Source organism: Narcine bancroftii, chromosome 2, assembly GCF_036971445.1.
Source record: "Narcine bancroftii isolate sNarBan1 chromosome 2, sNarBan1.hap1, whole genome shotgun sequence".
Classification (NCBI taxonomy): domain Eukaryota; kingdom Metazoa; phylum Chordata; class Chondrichthyes; order Torpediniformes; family Narcinidae; genus Narcine; species Narcine bancroftii.
Window position 1 is genome coordinate 27,914,873 of NC_091470.1, and position 15,531 is coordinate 27,930,403.

General features: G+C 39.3%; 1 protein-coding gene across 1 annotated transcript in view; it reads right to left on the reverse strand.

The window, feature by feature from the left end:
• The window catches only part of sel1l (SEL1L adaptor subunit of SYVN1 ubiquitin ligase), a 36,974-nt gene extending 21,646 nt beyond the window's left edge, over nt 1–15,328 (reverse strand). Inside the window, exons 1-2 of the mRNA XM_069916167.1 lie at nt 15,167–15,328; nt 1,184–1,218 (exon numbers count right to left, since the gene is read on the reverse strand). Of these exons, the coding sequence (XP_069772268.1) occupies nt 1,184–1,218; nt 15,167–15,242 (111 nt within the window). The 5' untranslated portion in view covers nt 15,243–15,328. The remainder of the gene's footprint in view (nt 1–1,183; nt 1,219–15,166) is intronic.
• Between the last annotated feature and the right edge of the window lie 203 nt (nt 15,329–15,531).

The following is a 15,531-nucleotide window of genomic DNA, read 5'->3' on the forward strand; positions in this document are numbered from 1 at the left end:
TTGGTGATAGAACACACGAGGCCATGGACAGACTTGAGTATGGAAGTGTGACATAGAACTGAACTGGTTGCTCCATCCGCTCGTGACAAAGACCTTCCAGTAGCCAACCAGTTCAGTTGTGTTGCACTCCCATGCTCATGTTTATCCATGGTCTTGTGCTTGATCACCAAGGCCACCTGCAAATTGGAAGAACACCACCTGATTTTTCATCTGGGCACTCTCCAACTAGATAGCATTAACAGACTTTTCCAGGTTCTGTTAACCTGCTCTCCTCTTCCCCCCTCTCTCCTTCCCTTCACCTAGTGTTAGGTCTGCTTTGTTCATGAATGAGTGAGTCAGACACCAGACTGAGTCGAAATCAAGGTTCTTTGTTCTTTATTACCGGATTGTAACACTTGCAACTAACAGTGTTAGTTGGAGAAGGCGCATTCTGCCGTTATCAGCAAGTGGTGTTTTTTTTATACCTCAGGATACGTACTTAGTAAATTATCATACCATTACATTGTCCAATGAATAAACTGTTGCTACCCTTCTCTGTTAGTCTGCTGCACATCATTCTTGTTAGTGCAAAGCTTATCTTGAGTGGACAAGGTCACATCTGCATTCTGTTACTCCTTAGTACTGGGTGACTCCTTCTCCGGTCCCATCTCATGATGTTTTTACCTTGCACTAGCCATCCCTCCTCCCCTGGATCGCTGCTGTCCACTCCCTCCTTTCACCTCTTGCCTTTGCGACCACACCTCCCCCTTTACTCTTGCTTGGATGCCTGCCAACACTTTTCTCTTCCTTGATATTAGGCTCAAGTCACCTGAAATGTCAGTTACCTTTGCTGTAAAAAAAAAGACACTTTGACCAGCTGAGTTTCTCCAGTATTGTGTTTTTACTTCAACTACAGTGCCTACAGATTTGTGTTATACATCTATAGAAGCAGTCTGCAAGTCAGTCATGATCCTTTCAGAGGGACCACTGATAACATTCAATATACCACATAGTATTCTAGCAGAATTTGCCTAGCAGACAGCTAACTTCCAATTGTTTGCAAATTCTCTCCCACTTTTTCCTTCACTAAAAGGTCCATTTAAGCATTACCATTTTCTCTCTGCACCAGGTATTCCTCATGACCACAAGACATATTGATCAAGCTCTGTGGCTTCCTAACCTGGTATGATAGATGAAAGCTTACCTTGGACTCCAGTGACTCATCAATTTCTTGGACATCTGGAAAAAAAGCAGATATAAACTGCCATTAGGGAGTAAAAAAATGTAAGGTAACTAACTGGCAGTTACTATTGCTTAACAAGCAAATTTACAAAGAACAATGAATTGACTAGCAATATTGACACAAGCCTAGGTTAAACTACATTTGCTTATATGTAGCATAGACATTTCTACTGATCGATCAATAAATCCATCCAAAAACTCAAAAAGAATACCTCTAGAAAGTTAAATTATGGTAAAACCCTACTAATTCTAATTGCAATTGTTCAGATTGCCACAATATAGTGGGATAAAAACTCAATCCAATTGTATTTATGAAAATCTAGAAACATTTTGAACTTCCTCTGCAATTTGAAATTTTAATTTCAGATTTCCTAACATTTGAGGCAATTCAGTCCAACAGGCTAATTGTGGAACACAGCACAACTCCAATTATCCAGTGGTCAGGACCAGGCCTCTTTCAGATAAAGTATATTTTTGCATAACTGGTCTTTTTTTCTTAAAAAAAGAGCCCATTAGCAACATCAAATTGCTTATAACCATGTTTAAGCAACAAAGGAAGGTTTATTTTAAGTATCAAGTTAAAAAAAGTGAACAAAAGACAAATCCAACTTCAAAAACTCCATTCTACTCAGATATTTTTCAAAAATTCCAAATCATTTTTCAACCTGTGATGTCAGTTCGGTGCTAATCTTTATTTTGGATAACTGAGGATTTCTGATTGCTTCAGATATCTTAATTTATCCAAATCAATCAGAAATCCTCAATTATCCCCCCCCAAAAAATTTCAGAGCCGAACAGAAGTCCAAAAAAAATTCCGATAACTGAGAATTTCAGATAAATGGAGTAACTAAATTTTGCCCACATTCACAGACTCCTTCCATGCTAAATAATGAACAGTTATGAAACACTACTCAATGATACATCTTTGAGATTTGGGAGGAAACCAGAAACATAACCAAACATACATGAGCCAAGGGAAAATGCAAAGTCCACAGACACCACTCGAAGTTTTGGTCTATACTTTGGAGATGTAGTTTGTGCATTTAAAAAAAAACTTAATTATAAATGTGTACAAGACACTATTGACTTTAATGACATAACTTGACCACCCTATGTTAACTGAGAGACAAGTAAAAGTCTTTAAAGGGTATGATGGCATGGTATGGAGAGCAGTCATTTCCACTTAATAGAACTCAATCTACCAATAGTACAAGTTTAAAAAAAACAGGAGAAAAATGACAAGCATTTCAGATTCAAAAGATGGCTTACACTAGATAAGACTTCAAGTTTGTGAAAACACCAGTAAAATCAGCTGGACAAAGGATCAGAATTTTTATTCAGAGCAGAACAGAGGACAAGGAATTCTCTCCATGGTGGGGTGGGGAGGAAAAGTGCATCTCGATATTCCCCATACATCATACTGTATGTTTTCAAGACTTATTAATGCCTCAAAACCATTAAATTACTTGTACACATTTCTACTTGAATTAAAATGTTCTCAAATGTATAGATCAAAACTGCAGGTGGTCTTTGCATTTTCTCAGTGATTGTGTGGGTTTTCTCCCAAATACATCTTTGTTAGTCAGAAGGGACACGAATGGATTAATGGGCCAAATCCAGTTTATTTTAACTGAAGCATTACATACTACAGGTAACCATCAAGGAATATTAAATTAAATTGAAAATCAACCACTTCACAAAAATAAAAAAAATTCTCTACAAAGTACTTCACACGTTATCTTTACTTCAATCCCATGATTTTTAAGTACACAAAGCTCAGCCATCGTGTAAACATTGGGCAACAAATATGGTGTTCCTTCTGGAACAAGGCCAACATTTCACAATGTTATTAACAGTTAAAACAAGAAACTTGCCAATAACTGGTCTGTTAATGTTAAAACTACATTTCTTAGCTGACTGCAGTTCACCATTAACCAAAAAGTGATTTGAGTTCTTATGTGGTTGTGCAAAAAAAAAGTTATTTTGATTATTAAAAATTCAATCTAGGGCACCACAGACCTGGGTTCAAATCTAGCCCCTGTTTGAAAATAGTTTGTATGTTTTATCCATGGTTTCCTCCCACCTTTCAAAATGTACAAGGATTTAGATTAATTGGAGTATTTGGGCAGCATGGGTTAGAAGGCCCTGTTACTATGTTGGATGTCCAAAATTTAAAAATAAATCAACTTTAGCTCCAAATACATGAACACATTTTTACCATGAACAATTAGTTGCTTATGGCTGGCATAATTTCCTAGCAAGAAAACAAAAATATACACGATAGCCATGAATTACAAATTCCACTATCTCCTTGAAGCAGAATAAAGGGCAGGCTTCTGGAGAGCAAAGTGGGTAAGATTCCATCTGACAACTTAATGGTTTGATCTTTTAGATATATCAGAGCAGCCATCATCTAGAGTACCACATTAAGCTAAAACAGCAAAAGTATTACTGTCAGCAATAGGATTTGTTGCATTCAACGGCAAAAGTCCCTTGAATGAGGCTAAATGCACCTTACATCTAACTAATCACACACATCGGAGCAAAGATGGAGACTAATTTTAATAGACATTGCAGGTAACCAGCCATTTTCTTTTTATCACCAGCAGTTTTAAATATCAATTAAATTTAATCTGAATTCAAATTCATTAGAACTAATTAAATGTCTCATCATAAACATTTAAAGGCCATTGACAGCTGCATGCTGATCAATTGGGACAACTGAATGCAGACTTTAGATCAATTCCACAAGCCAGTAAAAGACTGCGGCTCGGTACGATGAGAACATAATTTACAAATTCGCTGACGATACCATGGTAGTGGGTTGCACAAGCTGTGACAAGTCAGCACAGGAGCGAGATTGAAAACTTGGCAGAATGGGACACCGACAACAAACTCACACTCAATGTCACTAAAACCAAGAAGCTGATTAATGACTTCCAGAAGGAGAAAACCAGAGGTGTTCAATCCAGTGATCACTCAGGGAAAATCAGAGGTGGAGAGGGCAAGCAAATTAAGTTCTTGGGAGCCACTATCTCTGGTTGCTGATCATTTAGACTGGAGTCTGTTGGCCACAGGAACACTGGAGGCAAATCCTCCAACACTGACTCGGGAGGAAGTCTTGGTTCTCTTTGACTGCAAGATGCACCTGGCAATTTCTGCTGATGGCAAATCAATCTGTCTTATGCAAACTTTGATGCACAACTGAGACCTAGAACCTCTAAGCAATAGGAATACCATCAAAGCACGGACACAAAGTTCTCTTCAAAATAAAATGTGATTTCTTGCTCCTCATTAGTGCCTCCAAATCATTCAGTATTAAGTATGCTACTATAATTAACACCAGCATCATACAGACCAATATCTCTACTTAACTCAATTACAAGATAATAGCGAAATTGTTAGCAAACAGATTGGCCGATTTGGTACCAAAAGTAGTAAAACAAGATCAAACTGGATTTATTAAGAAAAGGCAAACAGTGGATAATGTCTGTAAATTTATTAATCTAATTCATGCAGTTCAAGGAAATAAGAAACCAACAGTGGCTGTTGCTTTAGATGCAGAAAAAGCCTTTGACAGAGTAGAGTAGAGCTACTTAAAGTATTACAGAAGTTCAATCTATCAGAAAAATATAGAAATTGGATTCTTCTTTGGCTTGGCTTCGCGACGAAGATTTATGGAGGGGGTAAAAAGTCCACGTCAGCTGCAGGCTCGTTTGTGGCTGACCAGTCCGATGCGGGACAGGCAGACACGATTGCAGCGGTTGCAAGGGAAAATTGGTTGGTTGGGGTTGGGTGTTGGGTTTTTCCTCCTTTGCCTTTTGTCAGTGAGGTGGGCTCTGCGGTCTTCTTCAAAGGAGGCTGCTGCCCGCCAAACTGTGAGGCGCCAAGATGCACGGTTTGAGGCGTTATCAGCCCACTGGCGGTGGTCAATGTGGCAGGCACCAAGAGATTTCTTTAGGCAGTCCTTGTACCTTTTCTTTGGTGCACCTCTGTCACGGTGGCCAGTGGAGAGCTCGCCATATAATACGATCTTGGGAAGGCGATGGTCCTCCATTCTGGAGACGTGACCCATCCAGCGCAGCTGGATCTTCAGCAGCGTGGACTCGATGCTGTCGACCTCTGCCATCTCGAGTACCTCGACGTTAGGGGTGTGAGCGCTCCAATGGATGTTGAGGATGGAGCGGAGACAACGCTGGTGGAAGCGTTCTAGGAGCCGTAGGTGGTGCCGGTAGAGGACCCATGATTCGGAGCCGAACAGGAGTGTGGGTATGACAACGGCTCTGTATACGCTTATCTTTGTGAGGTTTTTCAGTTGGTTGTTTTTCCAGACTCTTTTGTGTAGTCTTCCAAAGGCACTATTTGCCTTGGCGAGTCTGTTGTCTATCTCATTGTCGATCCTTGCATCTGATGAAATGGTGCAGCCGAGATAGGTAAACTGGTTGACCGTTTTGAGTTTTGTGTGCCCGATGGAGATGTGGGGGGGCTGGTAGTCATGGTGGGGAGCTGGCTGATGGAGGACCTCAGTTTTCTTCAGGCTGACTTCCAGGCCAAACATTTTGGCAGTTTCCGCAAAGCAGGACGTCAAGCTCACAGCTCAGAAATTGGATTAAAGCATTGTATAATGGACCGTTGGCGAAGGTAGCAGTAAATGGATATGTATCGAATCAAATATGTATCCCTGTCAACTAGACAGGGATGTCCATTATCCCCCTCATTGTTCGCCTTAGCAATAGAACCTTTGGCAGAACTGATAAGAATAGAAAATAATATAAGAGGGATAAAAATAAAGGAGTATAAAATCAGCTTATATGCAGATGACATCATAGAATACCTAACAGAACCAGAGATATCAATGAAAGAATTACATAAGAAATTGAAGATTTATCGGGGTACAAGATCAACGCATATAAAAGTGAAGTGATGGCAATGAGTAACGCGGATTATACAGAATTTAAAAAAGAATCACCATTTAAATGGCAAACAAGCAATCCGATACCTAGGTATCAGGTTAGATATTAACTTAAGCCACTTGCACAAACTAAATTATCAGCCACTAACAAATAAATTGCAGGAAGACTTGGAACAATGGAAATAATTACCACTAATGTTGATAGGGAGGATAAACTGCATTAAAATGAACGTGTTCCCAAGGATACAATGCTTATTTCAAACGTTAAAAAAAATTCTGTTAAGGGAATTGGGAATGAACTAAAGAAAATAATAAGGAAATTCTTGTGGAAAGGGAGGAAACCGAGGGTCGCATTAGATAAATTAACAGAGAGGTATAACCAAGGTGGTTTGCCACCTTGAAATTATTATAGAGGCGCACAATTAAGGTATTTTCAGATTTTTACGAGACAAGGGAAAAACCAGACTAGACTAAGATAGAACTAGATAAAATAGGGGACAAGGTACCGGAACATATACTTTATAAGTGGGATGAAAAGCTGGTGCAATATAAAAGCTCATCAGTATTGCAAGATTTACTTAATACATGGAAGAAGATCCACTTAGAAAGGAAAAAAAATTAACAAACACCAAAATTATTATTGGCACAAAATCCACTAATCTCTTTTACAATAGATAACCTCTTCTTTAAAGAATGGGATAGAAAAGGAATCAAAAGAATAGAAAATTGTTTTTTGGGAAATAATTCATTAACATTTGAACAGTTGAAGTATAAATATGGAATAACTTATGCACAATGTTTGCATATCATCAAATGAAAGCTTATTTAAAGGATAAATTGGGAAACAGATTGAGATTACCTGAAGGAAGCAGCTTTGAATATGTGATTACAGACACAATGATAATTAAAAAGATTTATAACCAACATGTACATTAAGCTGCAAGATAAAGAAAATGATAAAATAAGCTATAAAGCTAAACAGAAGTGGAAAAAGGATTTAAACAGATTAAAAAATGAAGTCTGGAACTATGAAGAATACAATAAACACAAGGTTACGCATGATACAGTATAATTGGTTACACAGGGTATATATCACTCCTCAAAAGTTAAAAGAATAGGATTTAACATTATCGGATAGATGTGTTCGCTATAAGAAGGAAATGGGAACAACAGTACATGCAATTTGGGCATGTACGAAAGTGAATACGTTTTGGGAAGAACTAAATCAGATATTAAATAACATTACAAAAAATACACAGATCTTTCTTTTAAGTAAAACAAGTAAAAAAAAAATTAGGCCTCAAATTGGATAAAGTGCAAAAAAAAAATCATGATAGATGTAGTAAAAAAATGTATAATGTCAACTTGGAAAATGGAAGAGAGCATGAGAATACACCAATGGTACATGGAAATGAATACATATATTCCATTGGAAAAAAATAACATACAATTTAAAAAATAATCACATTGTTTGAACAAATTTGGGAACCATACACGGAACATAACAGAGAGAGCTTGCCTCGGACCTCTTATCACCTAAAATGAAAATAAGACAAAATGACTAGATTCAGTGTGTAACAAATAGATGGCACATTTTTCTTGTTTATTTTCCTTTGTGTGAAGATATTGTTTTATGGTTTTATTGTATTGTACATGTTGAATGGAGACGTGACCTACCCAGCGCAGTTGGATCTTCAGCAGCGTGGATTCGATTCTGTCAGCCTCTGCCATCTCGAGTACCTCGACGTTGGTGATGAAGTCGCTCCAATGAATGTTGAGGCTGGAGCGGAGACAACGCTGGTGAAAGAGTTCTAGGAGCCGTAGGTGATGCCAGAAGAGGACCCACGATTCGGAGCCGAACAGGAATGTGGGTACGACAACAGCTGTCCACGCTAATCTTTGTGAGGTTTTTCAGTTGGTGGTTTTTCCAGACTCTTTTGTGTAGTCTTCCAAAGGCACTATTTGCCTTGGCGAGTCTGTTGTCTATCTCGTTGTCGATCCTTGCATCCGATGAAATGGTGCAGCCGAGATAGGTCACATCTCCAAAATGGAGGACCATCGCCTTCCAAAGATCATGTTATATGGCGAGCTCTCCTCTGACCACCGAGACAGAGGTGCACCAAAGAAGAGGTACAAGGACTGCCTAAAGAAATCTCTTGGTGCCTGCCACATTGACCACCGCCAGTGGGCTGATACCGCCTCAAACCGTGCATCTTGGTGCCTCTCAGTTCGGCAGGCAGCAACGTCCTTTGAAGAAGACCGCAGAGCCCACCTCACTGACAAAAGACAAAGGAGGAAAAACCCAACCCCTACCAACCAATTTTCCCTTGCAACCGTGTCGGCCTATCCCGCATCAGACTTGTCAGCCACAAACGAGCCTGCAGCTGGACATTACCCCTCCATTAATCTTCGTCCGTGAAGCCAAGCCCAAGATATGTTGAATATTTATGGGTTTTGGAGAAAGGTGGGAAGAGGGTAGGGAGGGAAAGGGGAAAAAAGCCACTGTATAAATTTAATGAGAAACATTTGTACATATTTTGGTTGATATGGTTCAGTGGGGAAAATAAAAAAATTATAAAAAAGTATGCTACTATAATATTCTGTAATCAAAGCTAAAACACCATTCCTAAAATTATGGATCAAGTCAAGTCATCTTTATATGTCGTTCATACCATGCTCACATAATAAAGATGAGAGAGCATTTCTCCAGGATCAGAGCACATTTACATAAATGCAGGTTAAGATAGAAGTTAAACAAATTAAATATTAAGACGTACACTCTAAGAGTCCCCGGTACGAAGGTACTCTCTGCACATGTTCTGCGAGTTCAGGAGTCTGATGACCAGGTGAAAAAAACTGTTGCCAATCTGGACGTATGGGCCCTAGTGCTGAAGTACCTTCTACCAGATGGCAGAAGGGTGAACTGTTTACTTGAGGGGTGTGTTGAGTACTTCACAATGTATATTGCCTTTCACCTGCATTGAGTGTTGTGGTTATCCCTCATGGTTGGAAGAAAGCATCTAATGATCTTTTCCACTGACTTCACTATTCTCAGCAGGGTCTTGTGATCAGAGAAGGTACAGCTACCAAACCAGGAAGTGATACAATTGCACAGGACGCTCTCAATACATCTTCTGTAGAATGAAACGAGGATTTTTGGGGGGTGGGGGGCAGTGGTGGGAGATGAACTTTCCCCAGTCTTTGCAGGAAGTAGGTTTCTTGGCTATGATGTTGGTGTTTCGGGACTAGGGTAAGATTCTCCGCCAAGCAACTTGATACTCTTGACAAACTCAATAGTGGAGCCATCAGCAGAGGGAGGTCCTGGACCCACCTGAATTTGACAACCATCCCTTGCTTTTTTTAAAAAAAAAACATTGATACAAGTTGTTGGCTCTGCACCAGACTATTAGTGGCTGCACCTCATCTCTGTACATTGGCTCGTCATTCTTACTAATCATGTTGCCAGCAAACTTGATGAGGTTCAAGCTGTGTTTAGCTGCATTCATGGGCCAACAGATGGAATGGAGTACAAGGAAGGAAGTTCTACCTAAAAATATAATTACTTGAATCTAATTTCTAATAGCTGTTTTTCCAGATGTGATTTAACAAAAATTATTTGGTCATATTAATTTTATTAAAATGAAATATTTTGTCCCGATTTGGTACAAAAATCTGTACCAATTTTTGTTCCCAAATTATTTTTCGATTCACTTGATTCAGTTATATCGTGTTATATATGGAATGGTAGACACCCTATTCTACACAAAGTTTTCTTACAGGGATGGTGGTATGCCTCGACCTAACTTTATATTTGATTACTGGGCAGTCAATATACAATGTCTTTCTTGCATTTGGTCACATTTTCAGAATTATACTGACCATTGTGGGCATCTATGGACCCGAATTCCCCCAAAATTTCTAATTTTGCTTCTTGACTCTTCACTTCCATTTTTTCAATTAAGTTGAACAATAATCCCACTGTTAAGCACGATGAGAATTTGGACACAGATTAGAAAACATTATACACTTCATAATTTTTCTCTCAAGTCTTATTTAATCACCTTTTTCAACTTCTCTGCAGGTATTCGAAGTTTTAAAGATCTTTTCATTGACGGCTACTTTGCATCATTTAATCATCTTTGTTAAGTTTAACTTGCCTGACTCATTCTTTTTCCCCCAGTTATTTCTAAGTCTGGCATTTTCTTCAATCTCAAATTTCTGGGATAAAAGTTGAAATGTGAAAAAGATTTAGGACATAAAATAGCTGAAGAAGCCGGATGGAAATTTGTCAGAATAGTATTCGGAAATTAATTAATGCTAGACTAGCGAAGATTAATTATAATTTTATTCATCAGCTATATTTAATGCCAGAGAAATTAAAAAAAAATTGGTCTTAGTAAGTTGGATTCTTGTTTTCGATGTGATCAGACGGCCAATACTATTTTGCATACTGTTTGGCTTTGTGATCGATTGCAACAGTTTTGGAAAGGTATTCAATCTGTTTTTAACAGTTTATATAATATCCATCTTGTATTAGATCCCGATATATTTTTATTAGGGAACATGCAATCATTAATTGATTTAGGTTTAGAGGATTATCAGATTTCCTTTATCTATTTAGCTTTAGTCGTGGCTAAGAAATGTACAGCACTCACTTGGAAAGATAAATATATACTAACTTTAGATAAGTGGTATTTGGAGATGAAATTTTGTTTGACTATGGAAAGGATATCTTTTTCAATTCAGGATAAGATGTCTTTTTATAAGTTAAAGTGGACTCCGTTTGCTAATTATATGCATTTAAGTTTGATTTAAATATATGTTTAAGCGTGATATTTTAGTATTGATAATTTTTTTTGTTAGAATTTTTTTTAGGTTAAGTTTTATCTCTTTTTTTGTAAGTGGGCATTTTTTTTCCCCATATATAATATTGTTAATTTTATTAACTCTTCACTCTTTATTTTGGGGGAGGGAGGGTTGGACTAATTTTAAGTTAGATTACTAATATTGTGTTACAATCAACTGGGGGGGGTTATTTTGTGTAGTTTTCTGATGTAATATTGTAATCATACCATTTTAATTTTTTTTAAATTTTTCTTTAAATGTAATTCTCTATTGTATTCATGTTATAAAATTTTAAATAAAGTCTTCAAAAAAAATCTCAAATTTCTGATTTCTCCAAAGTATCTGAAACAAATTTAGTTGATGAGATTTTTAAGTTTTCAGCCCCTTCGTGAAGGTTTAATATGCATCATTTATGAGAAGCTATTACATTTAAAACAGGCCTCATTATTTAAAATCAAATGCCTGGGAACAGGACCTAAATTTGACTATATCAGATGAAGATTGGGATGTTATTTTTAAGATGGTTACTAGCTCTTCACTTGTCATTGTTTATTGCAATTGAAAGTAGCACATAGAGTGCACATGTTTAAGGCTAAATTGTCTTGCTTATATTCTGAAACAAGTTCTTTTGATAGGTACAAGAGAGAAGCTTCCTTAATTCATATGTTCTGGACATATTGTAGTCTTGAAAAGTACTGGAGATAATTTTTTCTCACCCCATCTTTAATTTTTAAGATATAATTAGCACCAAATCCTTTGATTGCTCACTTTGGAACAACTGCAAACAATGGTGTTCTTTTGTCTTCAGTTAAGAGTCACTCTTTCTCTTTTGACAAGACATGCAATTTTGCTTAAATGAAAGGATGTTGCCCTGCCCACTCATGTTCAATGGCTGGGGTCATGTCCTGTCTGAACATGGAAAAGATTTGATATTCAGTTAATAATTCAGGTACAAGATTTCAGATGCTGTGGGGGGTCATTCATGACTGAATTTCCCACTTAATTTTTCAACACAATTTGACTGACCTACCTCTTTAATTCCTTTGCTTTTATTTTAATACAAAGCACATATAAATCATAGAGGTAAGGGAAAGGGTTGTGATTTCCTTTCCCCTCTTTTCCCTTTTGTTTGAATACAACATACTACCCAGACTATGATTTATGGATGTGTTTTTCAATTTATATATTGTCTTGATGCACTAATTGCTTAAAAGCCATGTATAACACTTCATAATGGATTTTCATTTCATTTTAAAATTTGTATTGCTTAAAACTAATTCATTTAACAAGTAAAACCCATATCCAGACATGGATCCATGAGAAGCATAGCTGAGGATTTCAACTAAAGGTGTTGAATTAAAACAAATTCTCAAATGTCTCAGGAATAAGAACTTACTACAAATATCCATCTGCTTCACCATTGACACAATTTAGCCAATACGACTTGATGCTTATTTGGCTCCTCAGTTTAGAAGCAAAAGATATGGAAAATAAATGCTGACACACATGTATCTCATCCCATCTCATGCATGGTAGCCATAAACTTAAAAACCATCCTAATTTACAGATAACTACTCTTCCTTCACAATCAAGCATAATACTCAACTTGAATGGGCAGATGATCTTTTACAGATTATTAATCTTAATATTTCCAAAGTTCCAAATTCAAATGTAAACTGCTAAAGGGCAATAGCACCAGAGAGAACCCCCCCCCCCTCCCACCACCTTGTTGAGAAGGAGAACCATGGAAGATGACCCTACAAGAAGGCGACTACTGCAGTGGATGAGCAAGGGGCCAGGAGCTGAAGGACCCAAACAGGCTGCAGGCAGTTGTCGAACCCACTGCTGGTGACTGGGCTCATGGGAACCAGATATTGGAACCAGAATCTGACAGCACAGAGGGCAAAGGCTCCTAAAAAGCCTCAAAGGCTGAAGACTTCCTGATCATGTTATAGAGATTTGGACTTGGAGCTCGGGTGGCTGACTGGTCTGTGTGGCTACAAAGGCTGAGAGAGCACTGAAGGTGAATCCAGTGTCTGAAAGGGACTCTTTCTCCTATTGCTAGGGTGTCAGGCAATGCACCTGGAGATTCATTGTTTGCCTTACAGGAGACAAAAATTGAAATACAACTCCAATTATCCAAAAATCAGATTATCCAAAATTGTCAGTTATCAGAAAATTTTTTGACTCGGGAGTGACATCTGTTCAGCTCAGAAATCTTTCTTGGAAATTGAAGATTTCAGAGAAGAAAAAACAGAAATTCTCATTTATACAAAAAATTTTGAAGCCAAAATTACATAATCTCACCTCTGAAATAATTCAGATAACAGAAGATATTCAAAACAAATCAGAAAATCCTCAGTTACCCAAATTTTTTCCCCCAGATCACATTGAGTAGAATTGAATTTTTGGTACTGGATTTTTATTTAGGTTGGGTTTTTTTGGTGAGAATTAAACATTATTTCACACTTAAAATCCTTCCCTTGTTTGTTGTTTAAACACTGTTACAAGTGATTTGTTGTTGCTACTGAGTTATTTTTTTTTTAAAAAATGACCAGTTATCTGAAAATATCATTCATCCAAAGTAGTCAAGTCCTGACCACTTTGGATAATCAGATTTGTATGGTATTATATACAAGGTGCACCTTAACTTACGATGGGGTTATGTTCTGGCAAACCCATCATAGATTTAAAAAAAAACATGTCAAAAATACCGCACCTACCACTTTTTATAATTAAATTTTGAATACCTTTATTCCACACTGAAAAAAAAACAATGAATTACACAACTGAAAGCTTGAAGGAAGTTTGAATTAACTAAATTTAATTACTGGATGGTGAATCCAAAATTGAAAGTACAGATTCAAACCATTGTAACTTCAAAAAAAATCACATCAGACCATTGTAAGTAGGAAGAAAACAGAATACAGTTATTTTACAGGGGTAACCTCTGTACCATCACAAATCCAGAAAAAACATCTAGTGCCAACATCAAGCAACCTAGAGCAGCCATTCACCCCTTTTTGACTCTTATCCCCTTCGGACTTTGCTCAAAGCTTTTGGGCCCCTTCCCTGTAAATTTTTGGCATCTTCCATATTTCATTCCTACCGACTACATGTTTTAAAAAAAATATTGATCTTACACAAGGTAAAGAAAAGGCTGTCATTTAAATGTGTTATGGCCCCCAGGAGGGCTGAAGGACCTCCATGAGGAATAGCAGGTCTAGAGTCTCCGAAAAAGAGGCAAAACAAGAAACTTTAGCCCAGTTATCATGCCAAGAGCTTTACACCACAAATGCCCTTCAGTCTAATGTGCAATTCTAACCAGGGTCTAACTAAGCTAGCCCCAAACATTTCCTAATTATGAAGCTGTCTGAATGCCTACTCACGTGGCAATCGTACCCACCTCCACCAGCTCGTATGCCCCTCAAATTTCTTACAAATCTTTCCCTTCTCAAATCTACAACTGAGATTGGAGAAAGATCGGAGATTGGGAGAGACTAACCACCATTTAAAACTTTCGTAAGGCTCCCCACCACCCAGCTTCCTACACAGCAGGAGAATAACCCTAACCTGTCAGCTTCTCCTCATGATCCAAACCTGCCCGTCCTGGTCCACAGACCAGCTGAATGACATCCCTCTCCATCTGGGCAATCAGAAGTGCACACAATACACCAAAATGCAGGGCAAACTCCTTTTCCACCACTGTCTATACAGACTTATCCCAGCAGCTGGGGCACATCCAGTGAACAGTATTACTATGCAAACTGCAATGCTTGACATTTTATGCAAAATATGCATAACACTCCAAGGCCCAGCCACCAAGCTTTGAGCCAATGAAGTGTGATAGGGGGCCAGGAGGCTAAAATGAGCCAATAGGTTGCTGCTTCCACCACGCCACTGCCTTTCGAGGAGTCTCCGACTCCCCTCCCCCCCCCCCTCCCCCTCCCCCACTCCCCCTCCCCCTCTCCCTCTCCCTCTCCCCCTCTCCCCCTCCCCCTCCCCCTCTCCCCCTCCCCCTCCCTTCCCTTCCCCCTCCCTCCCTCCCTCCCTCCGGCCACAGCTCCGGCTGCCGATGCGCAGCGAGGAAGAGAAGGCGCTTCTGCTGCACCGGGCCTAGCGCCAGGCCCGGGCTGGCGATTAAATCAACCGCTTCCCTCCCTCCCCTCCCCTCCCGCGCTCACTCACCCCCTAAAACCGGCCTCAGCCTCGACACCAGGAGCAGCAGCCAGATGCAGAGCTCGCCCGCTCGGTTCCCGGTCATCTCCCGCGTCCACCCGGCCTCTTCGCTCTTCCCCGCCGCTCAAACTTCCTCCGCCATGAGCCCGTTTTTTGAGGGGGGCTCTCCTTTTTAAAGCCTTTCCATGCGCCGTCATCGGCGGCGCCGACCAATCAGAGGCTCCCACACAGCCCCGGCGTCGAGGAAGCGGCGGCACGCCACGTGTCCTTATCGCGTCGGCGCGGTGGGGGGGGGGGGGGGGGGCCAATGAGATCCGACGAGCCGCCGCTCTCGAGCGGCTCGTGGACGAGTCTGCGCGCGGGGGGGGGGGACA